This window comes from Apteryx mantelli, chromosome 8 (genome assembly GCF_036417845.1).
Source record: "Apteryx mantelli isolate bAptMan1 chromosome 8, bAptMan1.hap1, whole genome shotgun sequence".
Taxonomy (NCBI): domain Eukaryota; kingdom Metazoa; phylum Chordata; class Aves; order Apterygiformes; family Apterygidae; genus Apteryx; species Apteryx mantelli.
In genome coordinates, this window is record NC_089985.1 from 18,224,793 (window position 1) to 18,251,385 (window position 26,593).

General features: G+C 38.5%; 1 protein-coding gene across 2 annotated transcripts; it reads right to left on the minus strand.

Annotated features, from left to right (window-relative positions):
• Window positions 1-437: 437 nt before the first annotated feature.
• EEIG2 (EEIG family member 2) lies at window positions 438-26,186 on the minus strand. 2 transcript variants are annotated; one of them, XM_067300817.1, is made up of 11 exons: window positions 25,958-26,186; window positions 14,510-14,630; window positions 13,128-13,157; window positions 12,709-12,825; window positions 11,411-11,457; window positions 7,142-7,248; window positions 6,109-6,204; window positions 4,601-4,787; window positions 4,383-4,510; window positions 3,908-3,977; window positions 438-2,324 (listed from the first exon to the last, which is right to left on the minus strand). In XM_067300817.1, the coding sequence occupies exons 1-11, from the start codon at window positions 26,104-26,106 to the stop codon at window positions 2,282-2,284; spliced, it is 1,095 nt and encodes a 364-aa protein (XP_067156918.1). In that variant the 5' UTR covers window positions 26,107-26,186; the 3' UTR covers window positions 438-2,281. The 2 variants fall into 2 exon arrangements, with proteins under 2 accessions (XP_067156918.1, XP_067156917.1); XM_067300816.1 differs by having other exon boundaries at window positions 4,601-4,790.
• Between the last annotated feature and the right edge of the window lie 407 nt (window positions 26,187-26,593).

The following is a 26,593-nucleotide window of genomic DNA, read 5'->3' on the forward strand; positions in this document are numbered from 1 at the left end:
AAGAATTACTAGTATTTGTAGAAGGATGGGGGGGGGGAGACAAAATAAAATGAGCAGCTGATCAATGTAGAACCATTCATCTAACTTCTATTAGTATTTCTTCATGGAGCAGAGAAAACTGAAATTTGGGAGAAATGGCAGCTGTAGCCATAGGTCATTCTCACCACCACATTATTTTTAGCATATTTTACTTTTTTCCCCTCTGGTTAGTGATGGGCTAAAGGGCTAAAAAGATTTTGCACACATATTCTACTGAATTTCAGGGGAGGGAAGAAAATTTTAAGCTTTGCTCTACTATCAGTAACTTTGCAGTCAATGATAAAAATGAGCATTTTATAGGAAAGTCAGAAGTGGCAGTTACTGGGTCCTAGATCACTTTGTAAAAGTGTTATATCTGTTTTCCAATTCATAAAAATACCTCTCATTTGACTTTGAAATAGAAAAATCTAAATACTTTATTAAAAAAAGTAATACAAGCATACATTTCTAGCCCCATTAACACAGTGGAAATATTTTTGCACATATTTCTTTGCAGACAATTAACAGCAGCTAAAATACAACCTTTGTATTTATACTTTTTAACCTATTAGAACAGTCCAAAGTAAAGAGATAATAATGAACAGTAGGAAATAAAAGTATTTAAGTATGAGCTATTTCTCAATTATGGTACTCATCATACTCAATAACATTACTCAAACTTCATACTCTGAAATGTCCTTTAAAATGTAAATAAAAATGGAGTTTAACTATACTATGAATTTATGGAAAACATAAAATCTGTTGAACAGGATGTCAGACATCAGTCTGAGAAGATTTGAAGCCTCCAGCGCCTTCTGTGGCTACACTATTTCTATTTTTATTTAATTCAAGCCTTATTGATACAATAAGTGATAACAAAATTAAGTATCTGCAGTTTACAATTAAAACACAGCAGATCCAAGCCTGAATTAGAACTGTCTCACCTCATACATCCCTATCAAAATGGATTCTTTTGTACTTCAGTGAAATCTTAAAAGATTTTTCATCTTTTCTGCCACAGTCAACTATTTGTGCAAATTTAAATACAGTACATTTACCTTAATGTAATAATGGACAGATGGTGAAGAAATAAATGAAATGACATGAAATGACAGGTCTGTTGCACAGTAAAGCTTTTCTCAGAGTGCTGAGAGAATGTATACAATAAAGTGCTTCTCTTAGTAAGTTATAGTAGTTTAGATATTTGTCTATTTTTAAAGCTTAAGTTGTTTAGTAGAGTTTAACCTCCCTGTACCTTCCCCTTCCCTCAAGGCACCTTCAAAATACAAGCAAAGCACTAAGCAGCTGTGAAGGATTCAGCTATAAAAGTTCATAGTGGTGTAAGTTACTGACTAGTTTGTTAAACAGTACCATCCATTGCATCTCAAGGCTCTGTGGAAGAAGCTTTAAACTCCAGACTTGAGAATCCCAGAGACAAAATGGCTTTCTGGATAATACATTAGTGTGCCTAGGTATTTTGATGATGAAGCCCATTTCTTTTATCATTTACACAGAGCCAGGTGTCACATTTTGATGTGCTTAATCCTCTAGACTTCATTTAGAAGTAACACAACCTATTAATGGATAGTTGATACTTATTAAGTAGTAGCTTTTTTAAAATGCATCTGAAGCTAACCTCTACTGTTCTACTGTACAATAAGGTTATGTTCAATACTTTAAAGAGAATGTTTTGGATATGTTTAAATCATAGTTGGGCTGTTTTGGGGAGACCATAATCTTTACTTCATATTAATTCTGATTGATAGAAGGAATTAGCTGCTGTAAGATTAAAATTGCAGGTAGGATCAAATTAAGTCCAATTAATTTCTTCGGGTTCATTTAAGACTGATTCCTTAAAGGTAAGGCTTCTTTAGAAAAGAAGTTACAAACAAAGCATATCATCGTAATTGATCTCCTGTATAAAACACTGAAATAGGACCTCTTTATCATGCTTCCACAAAGATGTTTCACACAACTTACAAAGCAAGTAATTCATTAACATCAGGTAAAGCTTACAAAAACAGTTTAAGTGCTTGCACAAGGCATACGTGGCTAAACATTGCCTTCATACCACAGAAGATTTGAAGCTCTATGAGCAAGAGGCATTCCATTAATTAAAAAAGAAAAAAGACCCCCCCACCCCCACCCAGCTACCTTGCATTCAGTTCATCTTGTCTTTCACGACTCTTATAACAGAGCAGACAAGAACTGACATATCCACTCTGGAGCTCCAACTTTTTTCTTCTGTTCAAGTTCTTCTAGTCTAGCGTTTTATCACCACTTGTTCATATGCTCCAGATCCTACTCTGAAAGAATGTTTGAAAGACGTTAGTTCAGTTCTGATTTTAATGCAAGTTAAACAGTGAGTATCACAGAAAAACAATAGAGTATACTGGAAAAAGAGTGAGAATCTTGCATCAGAACAGCTAAGTCTGAAGGTTAGAAAACGTGCACTGTTATCATGCCATTGAATAACCTACAGCATAATGAATTAAAGGGTTTTGTGTTACATACAGTCAAATACAAGGAATGATAAATAATGTTACTAAGACCTGCAAAGGAAGTTATTGTTGGACTTCTCTATAATTCCTTAAACATTATCTTTAGGGCAAAAGAAATCAGCGTTAACATATTCAGCTAATAGAGTTTTTTTTTTATATAAGTAAAAAAATGGAAAGGGACTTAAAAACAATAAGTGCTAGTCCTCTTACACTAAGATACAAGAAAAGTGTCTTGCGGTCCTTTGTTCACATCAAATTGTGAACACACAGTTACAGAACTCTATTTGCCTTCCCCATATGACAGAGCATAGTGGGAAATTTTATGTGCCAACTTGCAACACTGTGTAAAAAGGAGGGCAAGCTCTGGTTTAGTAAGAGACACCTATTATATATTCTGCCTGGACCATTCTGGTAACTAAATTAAAACTGGATGTCTCCATATACTACTGTATTGTGTTCTGTACCCATACACATCATCTGAGATAGAAATAAGCATGCCTAGTCTGCAAATAAACCAATGATTTATCTTTTAGCCATCAGTATTGCTTGCTTGTATAATGTTTTTATTACTGTCAGCAGATGATCAACTCTCTCCATACCTAATTCCAGAGGTACTTGCCAAAATTAGAGTACAGTTGCTATGTTAATTTCTTGAGATAATGAAAAAAAAATCTTAAGTTATACTGAACTGCAGAATCCTTGTATTAGAGCGTATTCTTAGCTTTTTATAATGTTTGCTAGTCTGAAAAGACTACATTCAGCTTAAGGCATATATTGTACAGTATTTGAAGAGGTTTTAAAGAAGAATAACTCTGTCCAGTTCTAACAAAGGCAATTACATGAATATAGTCTGAGGCAGATTATCAAAACAGAGTGTTTAGGGCTACAACTAGGTGAAAGATGAACAAGCTACTGAAACAGGAAAAACGTAGCTTATGGAACAAAAAGGAGTTGTGAGCAAAACTAAAGGAAAGAAAGTTAGGCTTGATATCAGGGAGAGAGAAGAGTTTGGTACTATAAGGATGGATGGGTAAGTCACTTTACACTTCCTTCCAGTTCCAAAGTAATATAGTAAGTCTATAAAGCTAAGATTTCAAACTGGCACCCATTTCCTATGTCCATACCAAAACATTATTCGTACCTGAAGATTTTGGAACTGAGACTCTTCAGGACTTCCAAAAGTTAGAATGCTTATGGTGGCACCTCAGTTTGGATTTGGGAACTAACCTATGTGTTCTGGCTTAAAACCTGACAATCTATTTTTTTTGGTCCCTCAAATGATGCAGAATGGAAAAATTGAAGATTAAGAAGGTATATACAGAATAATTGTTGTATAAGGTGCATTTTTGTTTAATGATACCCATGGATTAATTGTTCAGGCTACATACCTGTTAGGTAGATGATGGCTTCCAAAAGAAGTGCTTCCACCAGGGCCCACAAATAATCTTAAACCTTCCTCTAAAAATGAAGCAAATTAACATATGTTAGCTTCCTTTAATATTGCCCTAACTAAAACTAAGTTATTTAAAATCTAACAATTTTGTAAATGATTCTTTCTGATGCAAATATTTTAAGCAATGCGAAACTGAACTTCACACGTTATAGCTTAGAGGAACTAAATTTCTTGTAGATTTGCCCGTGTTCTTTCTTTTCATACTTAGAGTAATCCTTTAGGAAAGTTACTGGAGTCATGCAAGGGTCTGTCTTTTCAACTTCTGGGAGATGGGATCAAGTAGAAGATTTTGTGATCCAGATACATATTCCTTATGATCACGAGCAACTGGAACTATGAAGAAAATGAATTCTCTTTAAGGTCTGTAATGTGCATCAACTTTCCTCAAGTTTCCTTATTTCTCTCCATACCTTCTGCACTTGAATCTAAACTGAAGTCTTGACTTTGGAGTATTTTTTCAACTATATCATCCGCGTCAACTCTGGTAGCGTCAACCCTCTTCAGCTGTGACTCCACAGAGTCTTGCTTCACAGGATGCCTGCAAAAATGAATATATTTAGAGCACTGAGAAGTGATACAGTAAATTACACTTTACTTCTGTTAGATAAGCCTTTCAAGTTAAACATACCTGCAGAGTTTTTCTGAGGACTCATCTTTAACAGATGTATCAAAGTTCATTTCCGTTACCTTTAGGTCACCCTCTTCACATGGCTCTAGAATACTTCCAATTCCCGTTGAGGTACTACCCACTGAGGCGTTTCTCCTGTGGCAGAGTTCAGAGAAACTGGATGATCTAGAGTGACACGTACTGTATCCTGCTGGGAAACGGGAGAGCTAGGTTATGTCTGCTGTTGACAGCCAAGGTCATCACTTACCTTTTATCATCCTGAAAGCAGAACTTGTGTTTTGACTTCTTGAAAAGAGACTTCAGAAGCCTTACAAATGTTATGTGCATACACAAACTAGGCAATTCACTTAGTTTTTTGTATTCTAGCACATGCCATTTTCTCTTTATTCTCAGATGACTTTATAATTAGCTTGGATCTGCTAGTCTAGATGTTTTGTTTTACATTTTTAGGGAAGAAAGGGGTTTTGTTATAAATTCTTTCCCCCTTTTTTTTTGAATGACCAAGCACAGTTACTGGATATGTTTTTCATTATCTTGTTAAAAAAAGTGCAGGATAAACAAGTCCTTTAATTTTTTTGCTCATTTCCTGCATGTAGAAGTAGATGACAGATTGAAGTATTTTTATTAAAGGCAGTGACTTTTTATGTTCTTTTTCACTATGGGAAAAATCAGCTTCAGTCAATGTATCCTTTAATTTTGGTTTGTCCAATTTGATTTCTCCCACGTGGGGAAAAAACATGAATCTGTTCTCTCTTGATCTTACATAGAAAAAAAAATTTTTTTAAATCAATTAACTTCTGTTATTGTTTCCTATTACATATGGCTAAGCTCTACTGAAAGCTAAACATACAATTTGGAGTACATGGGCAGTTCCAGGTTCACTACTAAATATTCTGTGTAGTGACTGAAGTTTCAAGGCTATAGAGGGAAGCCAGCTGCTTTTCTGCAGAACCATTACTAAAAAGCCTCCTTCCCCCAATACATAGTTTCTGGATTTTTTTTTTTTTTCTTAATAGTTTGCCATTCAAGCACTCTTAAATGCTACCTGCTATCCTGTTCAACATACAGTGATAAATGATGGCAACATCAATCTCCAGTAAGTCTGTTCTCTTAATCTAAATAACTCTTGCTTTCTAACAAATGCAATAACTCGGTGTGTCATTACTTCCATTTAAGCTTTAGAGCTGACCAAGCCTCCATTCATAAATTAGTTGGTTTTACACACACAAAAGGTAAGAATCTCTCTCAGACATTACTTGGTGTGACAAAGCTAAGGGAAAAAGCTGTGTCACATCCAAACAGGTAATAAATTATGCTTTAAGGGGAAAGAAGTTACCCTCCCAACTTGTTCCCCTCTTACAAACCCCTCTCCAAACCTGAAACTCTTAGGAAAAAGTTTCAGAAGTTCAAACTTCTCTTAAACATACAAAATATACTTATTTTCTGCAGTTCTAAAATTTTTGAAGTTAATAAGAAGAACAATTTGTAGAAAAATTGCTAACAGCTACCTGACAGTTTTGACTGCTGACTTGCATAGCTCGATGTTCTGGAATGTCCACATGCACCAAGTTCGTCTGGGACTGAGGCACTCTTTGCCGAGACATCTGCAACACGTGCAAGTAAGATAATGTTGCTAAAACCAGCATTATTCGTACTCTGCCTGTAATTTTGATTAGACTCAAATATCACATTTCCCAAATGTGATTAGGGACTTGACACTATTTTTTTGTTTTGTTTTTAAAATGAACCTTTCAAAGATGCAAGTGCTGCAAAAAACATAATGCATGTTAAGGAATAAGTGCTCTCTCCAAAAAAAAAAAAAAAAGTAAAATAGTGCCATGGAAAACTTTATATGAAGTATAGTTCTAGGTTCATCTACACTGTAGATATTAAAGAGATTATTATGCTTTTCATAGTAGAATGGTGTGCTAGAAGTTTTCTAATTGAAATTTCACAAAAAGTAACTCTGTTAGGACAAGTTATATTAGGGTTAGGGCAGGAATTAATAATATGTGTAAGAGCCTGGAGCTTGTAAAAATAAAATTTCAACATGTAATAAAGTGTTGTAATTGATTTTCTTCCTCATTATTTACATTTCAGAGTAACTACTTCAATTTTAAACAACACTTAGAACTCCTACCTCTCAAAAAAATTACGTTTAAATGCCTTAAGTCAAATTTATGCATATCCTCCAAAGCACTATTCATAAATTGAAGATTAAGAGCCAAATCAAATGCTCAGTCAAAATATAAACCCAAAACAAATCAAGAAATTTGTCTTAACAGACAAGGAAAGTTTTTAAACATTAAACAGAAGCCAGGCCATCAAGCCCATTTCTCTCTTTCCCCTAAGTAAACTGTGTTATAAAATTAAATGAGAGATTCCACTGATGTTATCTGGGAGAGTACATCTCAGCAAATAAACTAAGAGAAGGTCCCTTTGTGGACCAACTATCAGCGTCCCTTTATATTTAGAAGTTTTTGTAGATCTCCTTGAAGCTGTGAAGCCAGTTAGCAAAGAATTAAGAGCATTATTTCATACCTGCCATTCCCTGATGTACTGCTTTCAAGTTCTCTCCACCTTTTCTGTCTTCATGCAAAGATTCTGATTCTCCAGGAACTGCTATAGACGTTGCTGTGGAAGGAGGCCTGTAGTAAAAGGGTAGTTAAGATTTGCTGCATTTTTGCTGTGATCCTTCCAAAATGACCAGTACAGATTCTTCTAAGTAAGTAAGCATAACACATTGTGCTTCGGGTTAATAATCTTGTAGCTTTTTTTTAGTCTGGGAACATACTGCCTAACCCCTCATTCAAAATAAGCTATAGCTATTGATTCGGTACATTTTGCAGTTTCCACAGTCCTCTAGAAGGCTTCTGGGCAGTCTGGGAAAAGCCTTGGAAAGTCTTTTCCTTTTTGATGATTGGTGGAGCGATGTATGTTCATTTTGGAGTTTTAATTGTTCCTTCTTTTTTTTTTAAGCATATGAATCACAGGATAATTTATGTGCTAAAATTGCATATAATTCAGTACTTCATTGAATACATGACAAGATGGTAAATTAAAACAAGCAAACAAAAAGAACACCCACACCAAACCCCACAACTGCAGTTAGCCTACTGGGCTTATGCACGGTGATGTAAACCTGGCTTTTTTCCATCTCTTCTACAGTACACAAGGAGATTCTGGGCTGAAGCCTCCTCCTTCCTAATAGAGGGGCCTCTGGTACCAACTCCGTGCATTCCCTCTAACTTCTACCTCCTGCAAATTAAAAAACATCACGTACCACATCATTTAAGTTTGGTTCAATATTAAAAGAGTTTTTCCACAAAGCTTAAGTGCTCGTTTCAATTTATAGTAAGATTCAAATGGATATTAAAGAGTTTTAAAAAATTAAGTGTTTTGCTAGTGCAAGAGAAACTACTTTGATTAGAAAATGGCAAAGTGAAAGGAATCATCCCTTGCAAGCAGTAAAATCACAGCTAAGTTAGAGTTTTCAAAATTTTACCTACGTTTTTTGTTCTCTATGTTATTTTGACTTTTAGAACAGACTGTGTCACTCTGCATACAAGTGGTATTTGTTGACATTTTTGCATTTGATATTAAATTAGCCACTGTCTGTACAGTAGTATGTACCCTCTTATGTTAAGTTTGAAAGTAAAGGGGGGGGGAAGCAAGCACTCCTAGAAGTTTCCTATGCAAACATACCTATGTGACTTAAATGTCTAACATTTTTAAAAGCAAGACTTGAATGCTTTCAAGAACGTCACCCCAGGCCAAGTGTCAAGCCTTCTAGACTTCATAAAATATGTTGCCGATTCCAGATTGGAGAATTGTTTTAAGGCTTATTTTTTCCTTCTGCAAAAAACATCTGGATTAGATAATTTTTTTGTTGTGTTTGTGTCAAAAGTTTATGTTCCAGGAAATGGTTATATCATCAGTTTGGAAGAAAATGCCACAACTGAATAATTTCAGTCAGAGTTTTTTTCCCAGGGAGCTAAAAACTATTTAAATATTGATTTCAACTATTTAAGTACCAGCCAGTGGAGAACAAGAATATACTGTTTTATTAGCATACAAGACTAATAGTTAATTGCCTTTGAGAAACTGTTCATCAGTACCAGTGACGTACAGCACCTATGTGTTAGTAGGTCTGACTCAAAGTAAATCCAGGAGTGCTCAGTAACCAGGGGTAAAGAAAACTTTGCCCTATCAAACAACTTCAGATAATACCCTTTTACTATTTGTTCAGTAAGCACAGGATGAGATTTCACACTGTTCTATTCCTCTTATTTAAGGGTTAGAAGAGGAGAGGAATAAGGGCCTTTAGTGGTGCAAAAGGACTTTGAAGAATTCTTGCAGTTAGGAATCATCCGAGTTAGGCTGCTGCGGACCATGGTCTCAGATCCCCTCAGAAACCATGGTAAGCATATGGCCCCAGCAGTAATGCAAAAGTCTACAGTTGCTACAGAAAACAGTTGTTCTTGATTGTCTTCTCAGAACCTACCTCGAACCAGCAAAAACCTACGAGTCACAGAAGTCGCTCAGTGCTCAGTGCTGCTTTTCTTGGAGCTGCAGCCTGGTATCACTTTAAACACCTAGTCTTTTTTTATTTAAGGAAGACTTCAATAGAGGTGTAGTGCTACAGAATAAACCTACGTGAGATTGTTATGGCACTCTGCTCGCTTATTCTTAGGGATGCTGATTGCTTACATTCATCTGATAAAAGATTAAATTAAATTCAGTTTGTGAGAACCTTTTGAATACAAAAAAATGAATCCCTACTGAAGTACAAGTGTTTTAGTGTAGCAATTTGTAAGTAAGCATTATCAACTTTATCTTTACAATCTTTGATCCAGTATAAGGTCTGAAAATACAAAAGGAAAATTAAGAACCTACAGTAAAAAAGGTAAAACTGCAACACAGTAAGAGGGAAGCTAGCAGTTTTTTCAGTTAGTTTTTCTTCTCCTTAATTAAAAAAAAACACATACACACCCCCCAAAGAACTCTCACCTCTGTCTCAGATTATTTTTGAAAGGGCTAACATGAAAATAAGCATGCTGCCTCAGACCAAAAGTCCATCTAACCGTGCGTCCTGTGTCTGTCAGCAGCAAACAACAGGTGCCAAGAGAATATGGCACACAAATATTAATCTGTCTCCTGAGTACTCTCCCAGCATCTGCTCATCTGTAGCTTAGGTATTTCCTGAGCCACAAATGATATTTCATACTTAACAGCCCTCCATAATTTTTCCTTCATTAATTTTTCTTAATCTGTTCTCAAGTTTTAGCATTCACAGTGTGTCATAGCAAGGAATTCCACAAATTAATTACATGATGTGGGAAGAAATACCAAATACCTCCTCCCATTTTGATTCTGTCTCCTGCTAATTTCAGGATATAATAGTCAATGAAGTGAACCAAAGAAAAAAAGTGAGTTAAACTACAACTTCAGGATTAAATTTATCTTTAAGGAATTATTTAATCAAAACTAACCCCCCCTTCAAACACCTTGTTACAAGTAAAATACAACTAAGTTTGTTTAAATGTAAACCTGATCTAGACAAAATTGCTGTCTACTTTCTTGCAGAATTAGAAAACAATGACACAGAACTGAAAAGCACACACACGTTTAACAACCCAGCCTACCAGTTTTAAGAGATGGAAGACTTTTCACATCTTAAAGTGTGTGTATATATATATATATATATATATATATATGTATGTACACTTTATATATAAAATAAAAGCAGTGGCATTAAGAGTCTCAGATTTGTATTCTGCTAATACTGGTATATTTTGTTACAGTCTTCACATATTGAGAGATTTTCCACACTGCATTCATGAAAGCAGATTTCACCTGTCCCTGAGCCTATCCTTTAACTGAATGGTTTTCAGGTTATTATAAAATACCTCTTATGACACAAATGCCACGTAAGAGTTCCACTTCGTACTGATAAGGATTGCTAAGTCAGGGGTAGCACCACAGTCATGCCTTCTCTGGAACTGGGAAGCCTGCCAATTGCACTGTACAATTTAGTCACCCACTCAGCTTGTCGGCCTCCTAACAAAACGCTTATTGGTCTAGAAATGGGCTAGAATGGCTTATTGGTCTAGAATGGTCTAGAAAGAAGGCAACAGTTTCTTACATCTGCATTTTTCTACTACAGGATTTTTCTGTCCTGTGGTTAGTTACAAAAGCTAACACTCTCTCTAGCAAAGCTATTACATTTCCTTAGCTACAGATTATGCACAAGGAGGACAAAGAGGCCTTGAATATATATAATGTATTTTCATGACTAGCTACCTCCCACCTCAGATGTGACCTCCTCTAGCCTTAATTGAGTTGCATAATGTCCTTGCTACAGAAAAATTTCTAAGTGCTTTCTCTTGTACCCAGTCATATCACACTTTGTTTTTTAAGTAAGGCTTTTAAAATCATCTAAGACGTGTGACCAAAAACTGTAACGGTACATTTTCCAAACACAGGCATTAGTCAAATTACCCCAGACATAGTATGTGTATTTAGACTTGCTGCAGGAACAGTGTTTCCCTTAAGCATTTATTTGATTCCCCCCCATCATTACAAATGTACAAGTTAATATATTTTCAAGCAAAGCATAAGTATTTAGCAGGAATGAGAATTGCCCTATTTCTATTGGCATTTTTACCAAGTTAGCCATTATTAAGCTACCATTTCTTTTTTGTGCTTATTTCTTGAATATTGTTGTCAGATTGGAGAGTTTTATATGCAAATTAGAAGCGTAATTCTGAACATGGATTAAACACTGTCCCACACAGATTTCAAACTTACATTTTAAAACATGGGTCTCCAGACATTAGCTGCATGTTGATCAAAACCTACAAATCAAGAAAATAAAATGCACTATAAGAAGCTGAAAAAAAAAAAAGGTCTGTGATACATGGTCATGTCACTAAATTATACTTGCCACAAATCTTACATTTAAGTGAAATAAAATGGTATCACATATGTACAAGATTATAAACATGCTTATGCAAAAATTTACATTTTTGATCTTAATACACATGCAAACCCCACAAAAGAACATATTGTTATATAGCTACACTTACAAGATTCTGTAAAACGATACATAGCTCAAGGGAAAAAAAAATCTTTCAATCATTAATACTAAAGATAGATTTCCTGTCTCTATTTTTCCCTGAAGTCAAAATGAAAGATCTAAGCGCAAACAGAATTTCTTTTGAAACAGTGGGTGCTGAAGTATGTTCTTTGTTTCCCAAGAGTGTTTAGCAAACTGCCAGCACACAAGAACTGGCTGTGCTAACATCAGAAATAAACCACAAAAGGTAAATAATGCCATAAGACAACAATGCATTGAGAAGGCTTGCTGGCTGGGTCAAAGCTATCAATTTACAATTTTCTGGCCAAAGCCTATGATTGCCTTAAACAAAGTAGAAAGTGCATGCCTAAACATTATACTCAATTGTACAATAAATTAATCCTAATGTCTCAGTAGGGCAAGAATTAAAATCTACTTGTAACATGCCATATGCTATTATTTTCAGGTTTACACAGATTATTACACTTTTTAATCTACCTGGACCAATAGGAGAGAGAACAGCGTGGTGGTTCTCTTCCAACAATTCTCACAAATTTTTTACACTGATTACTATCAAATAGAAAAGATAAAGTTCCAGGATACAAAACAGTGTTGAAGCCGATTTATACATAAACAAGCCAATTAAGAGAGTCACTCTTAGAGCTACATAGGAATTTGCCAAGCTTTCAAGATAAAACTTGCTACATTTATATGAATGTATTAACTTCTTCATTGTGCTTCAGTATTCATTTTTTTCATTCTTGTTAGACTAGAAACACCTTTTGAACACTTTTCTTTTACAGCTATCCAGTTGGATTTCCAAGAGTAGGACAAATTCTATTTTAGACTTTATAGATTTTTCTGATTCTCTTTAAACAAGGCTGATATTTTCACTAAATATCACTAACTAGTTTTCAGCAAACATGTTTTAAATCTCACTAAGTGCTTGATAATAGCATGTTGGTTTTGGTTCAATAACTTCTTGTTTTCTATTTTATTAGTAAAAGTATGAGAAAGGAAAAAAAATTACTTTGAGAATGGAGTTATCCTGCCTTGTATTTTTGGTATCATAACCTTCCAGTAAACAGCGCCGAGTGGTACTTCCCGATCCAGCAAACTCTGCTAGGTTTAGATCTGCAAAGCCCAGCTATTAAGAGAAAATAAAAACGTTAGTAAGCATATTGCTGAATGAGAGCATCTGGTGCATGCACTGTATTAAGTGGCAGTCAACAGCAGTTTCTCTCAATATGAATAAGATGATGCCCATTACAGGGAGAGGCCCAAGGCAAAAAACAGAAAACAAGCTTTGAGTGTTAAACTCTGCATAGCTGTATTTTTAGTTACAAATTAAATCTCAAGGGAGGGAGGGGGGGAAGGAGGATTTTCCATATTTTTAGAAGTAGACACATGAGCTAATTCATAGGCAAGATTAGGTATATCTCTATTTACCTTTGCATATGCCTTTCCTCCTTTTAACTCCTGGGGGAAAAAAAAGACACACTAGTAATTACGTAAGTCAACCATTAAAAATACTGACTTAAAAAAAACAAAAAAAGAAAACACATAGTAAATCACAGAATCACAGAATGGTTGAAGTTGGCAGGGACCTCTGGAGATCATCTAGTCCAACCCCCCTGCTCAAGCAGGGTCACCTAGAGCACGTTGCACAGGATTGCGTCCAGGCAGGTTTTGAATATATCTCCAGAGAAGGAGACTCCACAACCTCTCTGGGCAACCTGTGCCAGTGCTCCGTCACCCTCACAGTGAAGAAGTTTTTTCCCATGTTCAGATGGAACTGCCTGTGTTTCAGTTTGTGCCCGTTGCCTTGCGTCCTGTCACTGGGCACCACTGAAAAGAGTCTGGCCCCATCCTCTTGACACCCTCCCTTGAGATACTTGTACACATTGATAAGATCTCCTCTCAGCCTTCTCTTCTCCAGGCTAAACAGGCCCAGCTCTCTCAGTCTTTCCTCATAGGAGAGATGCTCCAGTCCCCTAATCATCTTTGTAGCCCTTCGCTGGACTTGCGCCAGTAGTGCCACATCCCTCTTGTACTGGGGAGCCCAGAACTGGATGCAGTACTCCAGATGTGGCCTCACCAAGGCCGAGGGACCTGCCTTGATGATCAAAAGCTTTTTTCCAGTCCCACATTCCTAAGTTTTGGAATTCAAAGGAGAAAGTGTGATAACTTCTTCTACTACTCTGATAACTTAGATACAGGCTTCACATTTAAGCAATATTCATCCTTCTTTTCCTTCTCTTCCATTTTTCTACTAGATTCCTATGTTTTATAATAATTTTCTACAGTAGTAAAAGTAGTTTTAAAACAGCTGAAAGCACATTTCTAGGCTAGTACTGTGGTCCTTTAGAACTCGGTATTAATAAGGTCCTTGGTGCACCCCAGCAGAAGACTGTCACCTTGTGAGAAGAGGGCAGTGCCTGATAGCAGACCAGAATTTGGCTTCTGCACAGTTTAGCCCTAGTGGTAGGAAGTGCTGCACACAAAAATGCTAGCACAATTCAACGTTTCTAAACTTACTGCTGCTTGCTAGAAATATCTATCAAGGGCTAACTTTACCATGACTGATGAGCAGCTCCTTTGCTGTCCTGCTGGATAAATAAACTTTTTAATAAAAGCAGTAAAAAAAACCCCATGAATTAGTCAAGCTAAGGCAATTAATAATAAAATTACTATGTAAATTTTGACTAGAAGAATATTGGACTGGTAACAGCTAGAATTTGTTTTATGAAGTCTACCAGCCATTTAAAAATAAAGCCAGAACAAGTGAAGCAACAGTGGGGGAAGGAGAGGAGGGAAGACAAGCTACTTACCTTCCGTACAGACACCCTGCAGATGCAAGTATCCAGAATCCCTGTTGTGGCACTGGCACTGATTTTACACATAAATAAGAACTTTTTCTTCCAGCGGACACAGTTTGCCTGAACTACCTCCCTGCAAATAGAGAAGATGAACTTATATCAGTTGCACATACATTTGGGACCATAAAAAGCAATAGGACAGACAGCTTTAGAACAAACACCAGTTCCACTGTTTGTGGAATGATCACTTCGTGCAAAGTCTGTTCAGAAGCCTCAATAACCATCCTTCATTCTTCTCTTCGTGTAGAAAGACTAATAACTGTTTCAAGAATTGGACATAATATTAGACCTACAGAAGAATTTAACAGCCATATGTTTTTACAGATAAACAAGACCGTGATTTCCCTGGTTTGCCTAGGGAGAGTGATGTTTTCCTGGATATAGCTCCCCGGCCCGCTCTTCCAAGCTGCTAAGCTTTGGAGTGTGTGCAAGGAGTCACCCTTGGTAAGCAGTTTTTCAAATACAGAGAAAAGGAGCATCATACAGGCAGAAGTGAATAAATTTGAGGACTGGAACAATACAAAGGAGATGAAGTATAACAACCAGATATAAAGTCATGCACTTGGGGCAAACAAGGGTTTCAGCTACATATTGGGAACTCATCATTTGAAAGCAACATAGAAAGACTAATATCTAGACGGATTTGTTGATCACAGGAAGTTTACAAGCCAACAATATGATGCAGCTGAGAAAAAGGCAAAAAAGGCAGCGTGCTTTCTGCTTACAGCTGAAATGGAACACATTCTTACATTTCGGTAACTCCAGCTGAAAGTGAATTAACTCCAGAATGAACAGGTACAGAGAGGGCAACTACAGGACTCTTGTATCTTATAAGAAAGAATTAATGAGAACTTGGTTTATGTTGTCTAGCAAAATGAGGATTGAGAAGAGGTAAGGTAACTCCAAGTACATTGAGTAATTAAACACGGAAGAGACCAAAAAACTATTTAAGCTAAATGTTAAGTGGTTGGGACCAAAATATGGCATAAATGAAACACATTTAAAAATTCAGTTTAAAGGGTCTCTACCCACAATACAAGTTTCTAGAACAGCCTTCAAATAGGAGAAGTAGGAACAAAGAGTATTTAAAGATTTCAGTTTGTCAATTAGAGGGGACACAGGACTGTGATTCAGGGGACCTGTCTTGATGATCAAAAACTTTTTTCCAGTCCCACATTCCTAAGTTTTGGAATTCAAAGGAGAAAGTGTGATAACTTCTTCTACTACTCTGATAACTTAGATACAGGCTTCACATTTAAGCAATATTCATCCTTCTTTTCCTTCTCTTCCATTTTTCTACTAGATTCCTATGTTTTATAATAATTTTCTACAGAAGCTTATTATTGAAGATACTGTCTGACATCTTTAACAGGAGGTAGATTTCTATGTTTCATCTTAAATCAAACTGGAGTGAAAGTTTATCATATATAGAGATATTATAAATCAAAAGGCTCACTCACAGGCACTGATTTGCTGTGCTGGTGAGACTGACATCTACAGCACTCGCTGGCACAGTGACTTGCCAAGGTAGGAATAAACTGGCCTGCATAAAATGAGCCAGTTTAATGTCCACAACAGACTAACAGATTCTGATGATACGTGACTGACTCATATTCAAGCATGTGACCTAAAAGGAACAGGCTCTGTATGCCATGATCTACCTTTTATCCATTATGTTTCCTAATGCAAACCTTCTTGTGCTTTGGAAAAAAAAAATAATCCCAAACTACCAGTATACAAGTTATTTAAATCCAGAATCAGAATTCAAAAGGGGCAAATTTATAAGACAAACAGTTACACCCTCTACTGGAAAGAGGCTCAAGCAAGAAGAAAGCCAAGTAACATACAACCTTAAGGGATACTTGATAACTGCTGGCATTTGTTACACTTAGAGTGCTTTAATACCTATCATAGTATTTCTTATGACAGTTGCTTATCTTTCAAGTAAAGAAAACAGTCAACTAGATCTCAGCTCGATCTCCACTGTCAAGTAGAAGACATCTGATTGTATGGATATCTGGGTCTGCATATTTGCAGGTTTCATACACTATGCTCAGACAGAGCAACTCCTGAGTTTGCTCAATTTTTCTGCAGATCACAGTGGTCCAGCTTTACTCAAATGGACTTAGAAATGTATCTCCAGAATTGATTTTTTTTAAAGTTTTTCTTTGTTTCTGAATAACATATTTTGAGCTCATCTTGACAAGGGAAAAATAAAAGGTCCTCCTCTCTCCTAAAACCACCACCACATCAAAAACAGTTTTACCATGAGCAGGGGGGAGGCAGAGGAACCCCAAAAAACAGAACACCAAAACCTTTTTCATGAACTGTCTAGCTACAACTCTTCCCTTCAAATAGAGGAAGGGTGTTTATCTAGCTATCTTAAATCATTAAATTCACTGTAGTGCTCTGGTCCTTCTCTCTGTCAATAGTACTATCAGGACAGATCACAAACGCTAAGAGTCTCATGAGACAGCGCCGAAGTTCTCTGGAGAGCGCTGAGGCCACAGGTCAACTGAACAACCAGGTTCTCGCTCATGCCCTTTCCCTGGCCGTTGTTAGCCTGACACCTGGGAGCTTGTTAGACTAAGACGACTGAGCGGGAAGGTGATCAAGTGCAGATAAACTAAGCAATAGGCTTTGTCAAGTTTTTCTTTCACCAAAACCAGCAAATTCTGGCACACTTGTAGTATCCTCCCCCAAATCCAAATCCAAACACACACACACACACACACACACACACACACAATCCCAGGATCAAATTTTATATCTAGTTTCAGCAAAGACTAAGAATCTCAGTTATAACACCCATCACTATAATTAAAGAGACCCTAAAGTAATAGGATAATTAAATGTACTGTCATCTAAACTAAATTATTTCTGTAGCTGTCTCTTATGCTGGACTTTAAAAGAATTACTGAAATTGAATCTTACTAGAAATATCTATATAATACTAAAATGCATGCAACTATAGAAACCGTTATTAAAAAGCAAGAACTCTTAACAATCCTTTGACCTAACCTCCTCCTCCATTCTATATTTAGTCTCAGAGCAAGATACATCAGCTATGACCAAGAATCCAGAGGGAGCTTGCATTTTCACGTGTTACTACACATCCAATAATATCTGCAAAACAAATCTAGTTTCCAAAAAGACAGTTCAGACTAGAAACAATGTAGATTTTAATCTATTCATTAGAAGGCTATAAAATGATGCTACGAGACTAGAAGGTGTTTCATTGTCACCCATAAAGGTCAGAAAATCCCTTCCTGTAGCATCTGCTCATCATACAACTAGGACAGTTGTCATTGCCTTCCCTTACCACCCACCATGCCACTGGGACTACCAATAGCAAAAATCACTCTTACTGTTCATCATATCAGTAAGTTCTTGTAGTGTTTCTTTACAGCTGTAACATTTGCAGTTACTAAGTAATAATTACTTTTTCCTATGAATAATGCTTGTGATTTCCTGGATGTTTCCGTAAACTCATAAGGTAAAAATAATGTACTCAAATCTTTGTACAACTCAGTATTATGGCTCAGGTTATGATTCTGCTTTTCAGAATAGTCTTCCACCGCTACAGCAAACTACATTCAAAGCAGCTTTACATTATAGAGTTTTATAGTATTCCAGACATCACTAACATTGTAATCAAAGAATTTAGTGAACACTAAACACAGCATGTCTACTTCTAAATGCAAGATTAATGTAAATAACATCTGCTTGATAAATGTAATAGTGTCCTTAAAAACTTTTATGATCTTGAATTTAGACATATCAATATTACTGCATGTATCATTGTCCAAGACAGTAAGATACCATAAAAAGCACTACACTTCTGGAAAACAGACAACATTTTAAGTGCTTCTCAATCTGGTTGTATCACAGGTCAGGATTTCCTGAGGCAGAGTTAACTTAATAAATATTAAATAGGATTATCGGACTTTTAAGTTCTCTTGCAAACAAAGGAGTAAAAATTAATCTGAAAGGATTAATCAGTTGTAGATATTTATTCTCTAATTCTTGCAAAAAGAAAATAAAGCAAAACCAAGAATATCACTTCCTTTTCATAAGGACCTCAATGAAGTATCATCAGCTTCTTTCATTGCATTTAATTTGCTTTAAACAGCAAAACAATACAAAAAGACAGTTGTAACCAATGTGCACCCCTCACCCCAGAACAGTTCTCCTTGTAATTCCATTATACAATATATGAGCATATATTTTAATGGTAATTTTTGTGTGAATAAAAGCACCAATAACTTATTCCCCTTAGGCTGAAAGAAGCAAATAAGGCACACAGAACTTTAACTTTTAAGAGTCATATCTAAATTTGAGATTCTTATTTCATGTCCAAGGCCTTTAGGAGGAAAAAAAGAAAAAGAAAAAAAAAAGAAAATAAACAGTTATATTGATTGGTTACTATGGAAATGAACCCAGATAACTTCTTGGCAACTATGCCTAGGCTACAGGGCACGAGAAAGCTTTCCGTTATGAGTCAGTTTCCTATGAGCCTCACACAGTAACTTTACCACATACAAAGCAAAAACAGTTGGTTTATGAATCAAAATGTGTCTTAGATGCTAAGATGCATTCAAATATGTACTAGGTTGTAGTGCTTCAGTGCAATTTAAAAAGGAATGCTATTAGTAAGACCTAGCCAAGAATGATGCAAAATAGACAAACATTTTCAGATAAACTGATTCTAAAGTATAGCTTAAGTTACCATCATTTTAACAAATTAAGTGTTTTTTCTTTAGAGGGACAATTTCACACTGACTAAATTTCAAATGTAAGATTTCAGTTGTGAACAACGCCCTTATTCAGTCTCCCAGGAAATGTCAAGTAGTTTGGCAGTAAGATCCTCAGAAGAAAGTCACTCTTCCTACACAGTCTCCTTGTTTGGTTTAGCCCCATGCAGTTGAAGTGTCCAAACAGTCTGGTTTACGCACAACATTTTTTCTTTTAGTGTCTCTACTGTACACACAAACATAAAAAATGTAAACGATAGAAAGATCTTTCAAATTAAACTAAAATCCTTTCTACTAGGTTAGTAATGGAAGTAAAACAAAAACACAGACAAATATGAAGAAAAAGAAATCATGACTGTTCTAAAACAAGTAAAAAGGTTCTAGCACCCAATATACCAGCACCAATCTTATTCAAATGTATTTTATGTATCCAATATGCATACCTTAATTGTTGACTGCACACTGCCCATCCACCTACCAATACCAACCCCATGATCTTTAAAGAACAGCAAACTACAAAGGACCAAAAATATTCAATATAACTCTTTTGGAATACCAAGCTATACTTACAACTGTTGGCTAATTAAACACCTATTTAATAGCCAGAACACTAAAAATTCAGGTTCTTCATATATATATAAAAAAAGTATCCCTTGTTGAAGTTAAGGGCTCAGAACAGTAGCTCCAAAGCATACACTGTATTAATAAGCTTACACAAAAAGTTGTAACATTCAGAAACAAAAGTAAATTGCATTTCTTCAATATTCCACATTTCCTTCATGCCTCAGCCATAAAAGCACACATTCCCTCCAAAGAGATTTTTTTCCTAAGCATTGCTAAAAGCAAACAAAACTAGTCATTTACAAACACAGAGCTTCAATGCCTCACAAATTTCAGCACTAAGCAAACATCTGGCTCTGCAGGAAGAGCTCCACTTGTTTACAGTGCGCTACTCTCCAATTAAGTACCTTTGATACTAGATGCAAAATTTTTACAGAGCAATCATTTCCTGTTTAATGTGTTTTACTCATAATAACCAGGTTAAAGATTTGAACTAGCAACATTTCATGTCAAGTGTTTTGTACAAAATATGTATAAACTGATCATAATGTGGAAATAGAGCTGCTTTGGAATACTTTTATTAATGAAAAAAATGTTGATTAAAAGCAAATGCAGAGACCTAGAATGGTATTAGCACAATGAAGAGCAAACTTAGCAAGACTGTAGCCAGCATTTCAAAGAAAGCAATTATTCCCCTGTAGCAAGCATTTGTCAAGCTGTATCTGCAGCAGAGACCAGTTTTGAGCCCCTCCAGTACAAGGAGACATTGATAAAGTCCAGGAGGCGCGAGGTGAGGGGCTGGAGTGGGGGATGTGGGGGCTGAAGCACATGATGCAGGAGGACAAGCTGGGAGAACTGAATTTTTACAATCTGAAGAGGTGAAGGGGGATCTAACCACTGTCTTCAGCCATCTGAGGAATTACAAAAAAGATGGAGCCAGGCTCTTCTCAGTGGTGAGCAGAGCAAAGACTAGAGGCAATAACAAGAGAAACTCCAAGAAGATAAAAGGAAAGCAAGTGTTCACAGTAAGAGCAGTGAAGCAGGGGAACAGGTTGCTCACACAGACAAGGCCCTGAGCTGCCTGATCTACCTTTGAAGTTGGTCGTGCTTTGAGCAGCAAACTGGTCTGCATGACCTCCAGCAGCCCCTTCCGCCCTAACTTATTCCATCATTCTATGAAAGGAACAGAAACAGTCTTTAAAATATGAAGGTGGTCAGGCTATGGTGCTTGCAGATGGTAAGTGTATCTTGATGACAAAAAAATACAGTCCTCTGTGTACTGTGCTGGAGTCAAAGGAAAATCACCCACTCCGTATAAACCAAAGCATGTACAGACCAGACATATGCATTAATATATTTTTTTCACTTTAATAGATGCCTATTATATATCTGTTTTCAGGATTTTTTTCCTGAAAAGCTAGCTGCTGCTGCCTCTCTTACAAGTACTTACACAGTTACAGTAACAGGAATCTCACAAGAATGAGACATTTTCATATCTGTAATAACCAGTCACATTCCCTGCAAAGTATGATTCATACAAACATTTTCTTATCTACTACTGTGGCCAACAAAGCCCCTCTTCGGGTCTGTTTTCTTTTTTTTTTTTAATATTACTTTTTTGATTTCCCTTCAACCTATTTCAGAGACTTGTTCTCCTCATCTCTGTTATTATTTCCATACCATCACTCTTCTGCCTTTCTCCATGAACTCTGCTATTAATATTTTAGCCTTCTCGTTCTCTTTCCTTTCAGCCCTGTCTAGAATATCCACACCAATGCCTGTATATCATCTTACTTTCCTCAAGAATATTCTCTGAATCCTTCTACTCAGCCTATTTTACAGCACATCTTCAGCCTTTCCTTAATAGTTACAAAGAAACTACATGAAAAAAAGGAATGTTATAATTTGTTTACAGAACTCCCCCTTCTTACCCCTTTCTCCCTACAGAGGGGAGAGGGCCTGAAAGCTGCTGTTTAACAATCACCAGCAGGCTCTTCACAACTGAAAAAAACAAAATTAATGGACATTCAGGAATCTGAAAACAGCTACAAAATCGCAAGTCAGGATTTTCAGCCTACCACCAATTTGCCTTACAGCACTTCAAAACTTACTGTGTTTCAGTTTCTCCAACCGCAAACCAGGTTACAGCTGAAAAATAATTAAAAGTAGTGCTACCCATTACCAAGGCTGTCGGCTGTCAATAAGATTCATACATCATGCGGGAAGATGAAAGTAATAAGGACAGTAGTTCCACATGACAGGTATGTTTTTAAAACAAGTGTTTCTATTTAAAAACAGAAAACTGTTTAAGCGGTGTTACTATCAGGAGATAGTAACCTCCCTGTAAAATGCAGTATCAACAAGGGGACAAACAATGATTAAAAAGCAATTTGAAGAATCCAGTGAAGCAGAAAAACTGTTTGCTGGAGACACAAAAGGCAAATGTAGTTTTAAGCAGACGAGAAGGCAACCAAGCATCACTGGAGGCAAGAAGTACTCAGCATCTGGAAGATAAGAAATCATAAATTCTACAGCAGAAGACCTACTTATTCTACCCTGTTATCTGTCAGGGATAAGAATATATTCGTGCAAGTAATGCCAGAGTTTGAGATCGCCTGTCAGAGCTCAGGAGTTCGTTGTCTCTAAAGAACCTCTCTGGAAACTTCTGGAAGATAAAAACGTTTTAATGAAAAAGTAATAAAGAACAAGCTACAGTTTTCAGCCCTCTCCCCCACCCCATCACTACCAATATTCTTGTCACGCAACTATAGATCATAATCAGCTTCTTCTTAGTCTTGATTGCTTTGAATGTTGTTTTGTAAAAGAAAGGAAGAGACAAACATCAAAAGTGTAAAATATCAAAAATCAGATCTCGGATGTAGAGGAACATGACCAAACCGAAAACTACAATCATAAGAACACTGAAATAAAAAAAGTTAGTTTGTTTCTTTTAAAGGGGGGGGGTGGTCAAGCTAAAAATCTAGCTACAGGGCTTACAACTACTGTAGCCTAAGTCTAAATAGTACAGCCTTGAAGGTACCATCTTTAAAAGCAAAGAGCCTTTATCTTCCAAAACCCCAAACTCTTGTGATTTCCTCACATCCCTTCCTTTCTTTTACCATTGGTTGAGCAACACCCCAGCCTATGAGCAGTAACCCACTCTAGAGGCCTATCGGTTATTTCTTCAGCCTAGTCAAATGAGGGCAGTTGCAGACAGCCTACACTTCCAACATAACGATGACCACGTTAAACTAGTCTGAAGAAATATGCATAGTATTCATTCAAGTCTATACCTTATAACAATTTTTTCTGTACAAAATAATCATAGGTGTAATTTCTGCCCTGGAATAATTTTCTGTCCCTTCATGGTGTACACGTACAATATTTTTCAGTAGCCTGAGCTTACCTATCTTCTTTTTTGCCCCACTTTAATATTCAGAGAGATGATGTAGGTATGGAGTTGCTTGAAGGACTGGGCCTTTTATCATTCATACAGTATGATCCACACATAGTTGAAAATAAGACTACCCAAATCTGTTTTCATTACAATTCACTACATATTCCATTACTGCCAGCCTGGCTTCTTACAAAATTTCTTTCTTGAAGAATAGGTTTTGGAGAGAAAATGCTAATAATGTTAGGCTGTTTTACAGCTTGTCAGTATAACTGTTCTTAAAAGATTTTTTTTTTTTTTGGATGGCAAAAGGTAGCAAGGCATTGGTATATATCAGTAAGAACTTGAAAACTTAATTCTCATTACCTCTTCTCTGAAAAAATATAATTTACCAGACCCCAGCAAATAACAAAAATAAAAGCTATAAGGGAGATATGGTCAATTTTTCATGTATTTATACAGTATTTTAGAATAAATTCATATATATTATTTGAAGAACTCAAGCACATGTTTCAGAAAACATATTTTATAATGCTACAAAGTTCACTACTTTTAGAATATGACCACCAGCTCAAATTGCAACTATTAAATACATGTGACTAGAAAGTGATGGCCATTAAAAAGTTTTCAAATGCTGTCAGTCCACTGTTAACTTAATTTCTTCCTTATTTATTCAGACCTTTGCTGAGTCACCCCTGTGAAAATCCATCTGTTAATTCTTAAGCCAACAAGAAAGGCACTCCCTAAACTGGCACTGAGGAATCACCACAGGGGAATTCTCTACTCTCCTACAAGGCAACCTCAACACGTTTGAGTCCTGCAGGAACAGACCAGTCACATTTACCGGGACTTGAAGATACCGGCATATGTTTCACTGCTATTCTTATTTTTAAGCCATACCCCCCCCCCCAGGAAAAAAAAAAAAAGAATTTGAAAGCTTCTTTGACTCCAGCACAATGCTTGACATCATCACACTTCCACTGAAGCTTCCCAAGTACACACACTATCTCATGTCTCACACATTTACACTCACATTGCTAGAGGTATTCACATATGCTGTCAAGCTTTTATCATAAACAAGCAAGGCAAAGAAGGCTAAGATTATAATATCAAAACCATCAGCCCAGCTGAAATCTAACTTATTTAAAATAGAGATACAGTCTAGAAGATGCATGTCAGCCTATGAAAGTGACTTCAAGGCAGTGAGATCTGCATTAGGACAGTAATGGGACATTAGTGCCTAAAGTCATGATTATCGTCATCTATTGCTGATGAAGAAGTCACTCACAAGAAGAATACTTTATTTAAAAAAAAAATTGGAATGAGAGCAAGCACTGATGTGCTCAGGACACTCCTACCTTACAGAGAAAAAACTAATACATACCAGTACAACATAATGGTTAAATAAGGAGGTTTTAGGTCAGAATTCCATTTTGGTGCTCTTTATTCCCTTTGATTACTTTCATTTACAGAAAATGAAAGCAGGCCATTTAGCAAGGGCTATATAGAAATACATATTTTAGTAAGACGATAACTGAATAGTCATAGATTTTTTTGTTACCAATTTGTCTAGAATCCTATGAAGCATTTTTCAGTAAGCAATCATTTTGGTACTAACGTTAAAGTAATATAATAAGCCATATAACACAAATCAACGTAATAGAAGGTTTTTTCTTCCCCTCTTCAATGGATACTTGAAGCCTGATCCTGTAAGCCACAACATACCCTTCTTCTGCCAGGATTCAGCCTCCGCTTGGTGCCTGGAAGGAGCCAACCCCAGTTTCCCTCCGTTTGCCCTGCACTGCCGGTACCCAGGAGCCCACGGTCACAACCGGTGACAGCTGCGGTGCTGAGGCACGACAGACAAAAAACAACGCGTCTGGCTGCCGCTGCTCTCGCGCGGCAGAATTATGTCAGCCAAGCGTGTAAGGCGGCCACACGCAGGAGCCTGGACGCTGCTGGTCCATGTGGGGGCTGTGCTAACGCCCAGCGCGAGCACCCTCCAGCAAGCCGCCGCCAGCGAGTGTCCAGCAGAGCAAAGCCGGACGGTGGCAGGAGTCGCGGCAGCAGCGGGCAGCGCCGACTCGAGCCGCGCTCGGCGGCCAGGAGCGGGCTCCTTCCGCGCAGTCGGCGAGCTGTGCTTCCCACACACGACGGCACGAGCGACCAGTTTCTCTGTGACATCCCTCATCTACTCGTGCATTTATTTCCCCTCCCGTTTAGTGTTCGAGCGCCTTAACGTTTATTTACAACAGTGCGACTTCAGTGCTCTACAGGTATCTCCACGTTTATTCCGCTACCGCTGCCGCCGGTAACGTGGCGGAGGCTAAAAGAGAACCAGGGTGCTGGCGCGGGCCGGACATGTCGCGGCAGCTCCGGCGGCCCCTGGGGACCGGGGTCCTCGGGCAGCGGCTCCGGCCCCGCGCCTCGCCCCTCCCGCGCCGCCAACGGTCGCCGCCAACGGCCCTCCGCGCCGCGGCGGGAAACCGCCGGCTCGCGCCGCCGCCGCTGAGGCGCACCGAGCCCTCCGCGGCCCCCGCGGCGCCGCCCGCAACCTGAGGCGGCGGAGGCTGCGCGGCCGCGGCTGCCCGGCGGGCCGCGGCTCTCCGGAGGGGGCAGGCTTGAGCCAGGCTCCGCGGGAACGGGGCGCCGCCGGACCCCGCGCCCCCCGCGCCCCCCGCAGGCACCTACCGGGAGGACTCGCCGCTGAAGCTGCCGCCGTCCAGCAGCCGCACCTTGCAGAAGAGGATGCCGTTGACGAAGGGCACGGAGGAGAGCTCGTCCAGCTCCAGCTCCACGCGGAACTTGAACTTCTTCTTCTTCATCATCATGAAGGCCATGGGCTGGGGGCCGCGGGCTGCCCGGACGGGCTCCCCGGGCGGGGCCCCCACGGCGCGGTCAGCGCCGCGCAGCTGCTCCCCCGCGCACCCGCCTCCCTGCTCCCATGCCCGGGGCGAGGGCGGCAGCCGCCGGCGCGGCGCGGCACGGCACGGCACGGCACGGCACAGCGCAGTACGGAGCGGCACGGGGCCGGAGCGCCCGCCGCTGCCGGCTCAGCCCCTAGCGGCGGCGCCGCCTCCCCGCCGCCCGGCCAGCGCTTACATGGCAGCCGGCGCCTCCCTCCCCAACCCACCGCCTGCGCCTCCGCCTCCGCCCCGCCTGCTGCCCGCGGGCGGGGAGGGAGGCGGGGAAGCGCCTCCGCGCCAAGCCCGGCCGCCGCTGCCCCGCGGCAGCGGCAGGGGCAGGGGCAGGGAGCCGCGCACCGCTGCTGCGGGCCGTACAGCAGCGCGAGCTGCCCGCGGGCTGCGCGGGGCCGCGGGCTGAACG

Coding starts and splice junctions, on each gene's coding strand:
- EEIG2 (XM_067300816.1), bottom strand. CDS start 26,106: ATGGCCTTCATGATGATGAAGAAGAAGAAGTTCAAGTTCCGCGTGGAG. Junction 14,631..25,957: donor TTCAGCGGCGAGTCCTCCCG/GTAGGTGCCTGC, acceptor CTCTATTTGCAG/GGAGGTAGTTCAGGCAAACT. Junction 7,249..11,410: donor GGAGACCCATGTTTTAAAAT/GTAAGTTTGAAA, acceptor CTTTTACTACAG/GCCTCCTTCCACAGCAACGT.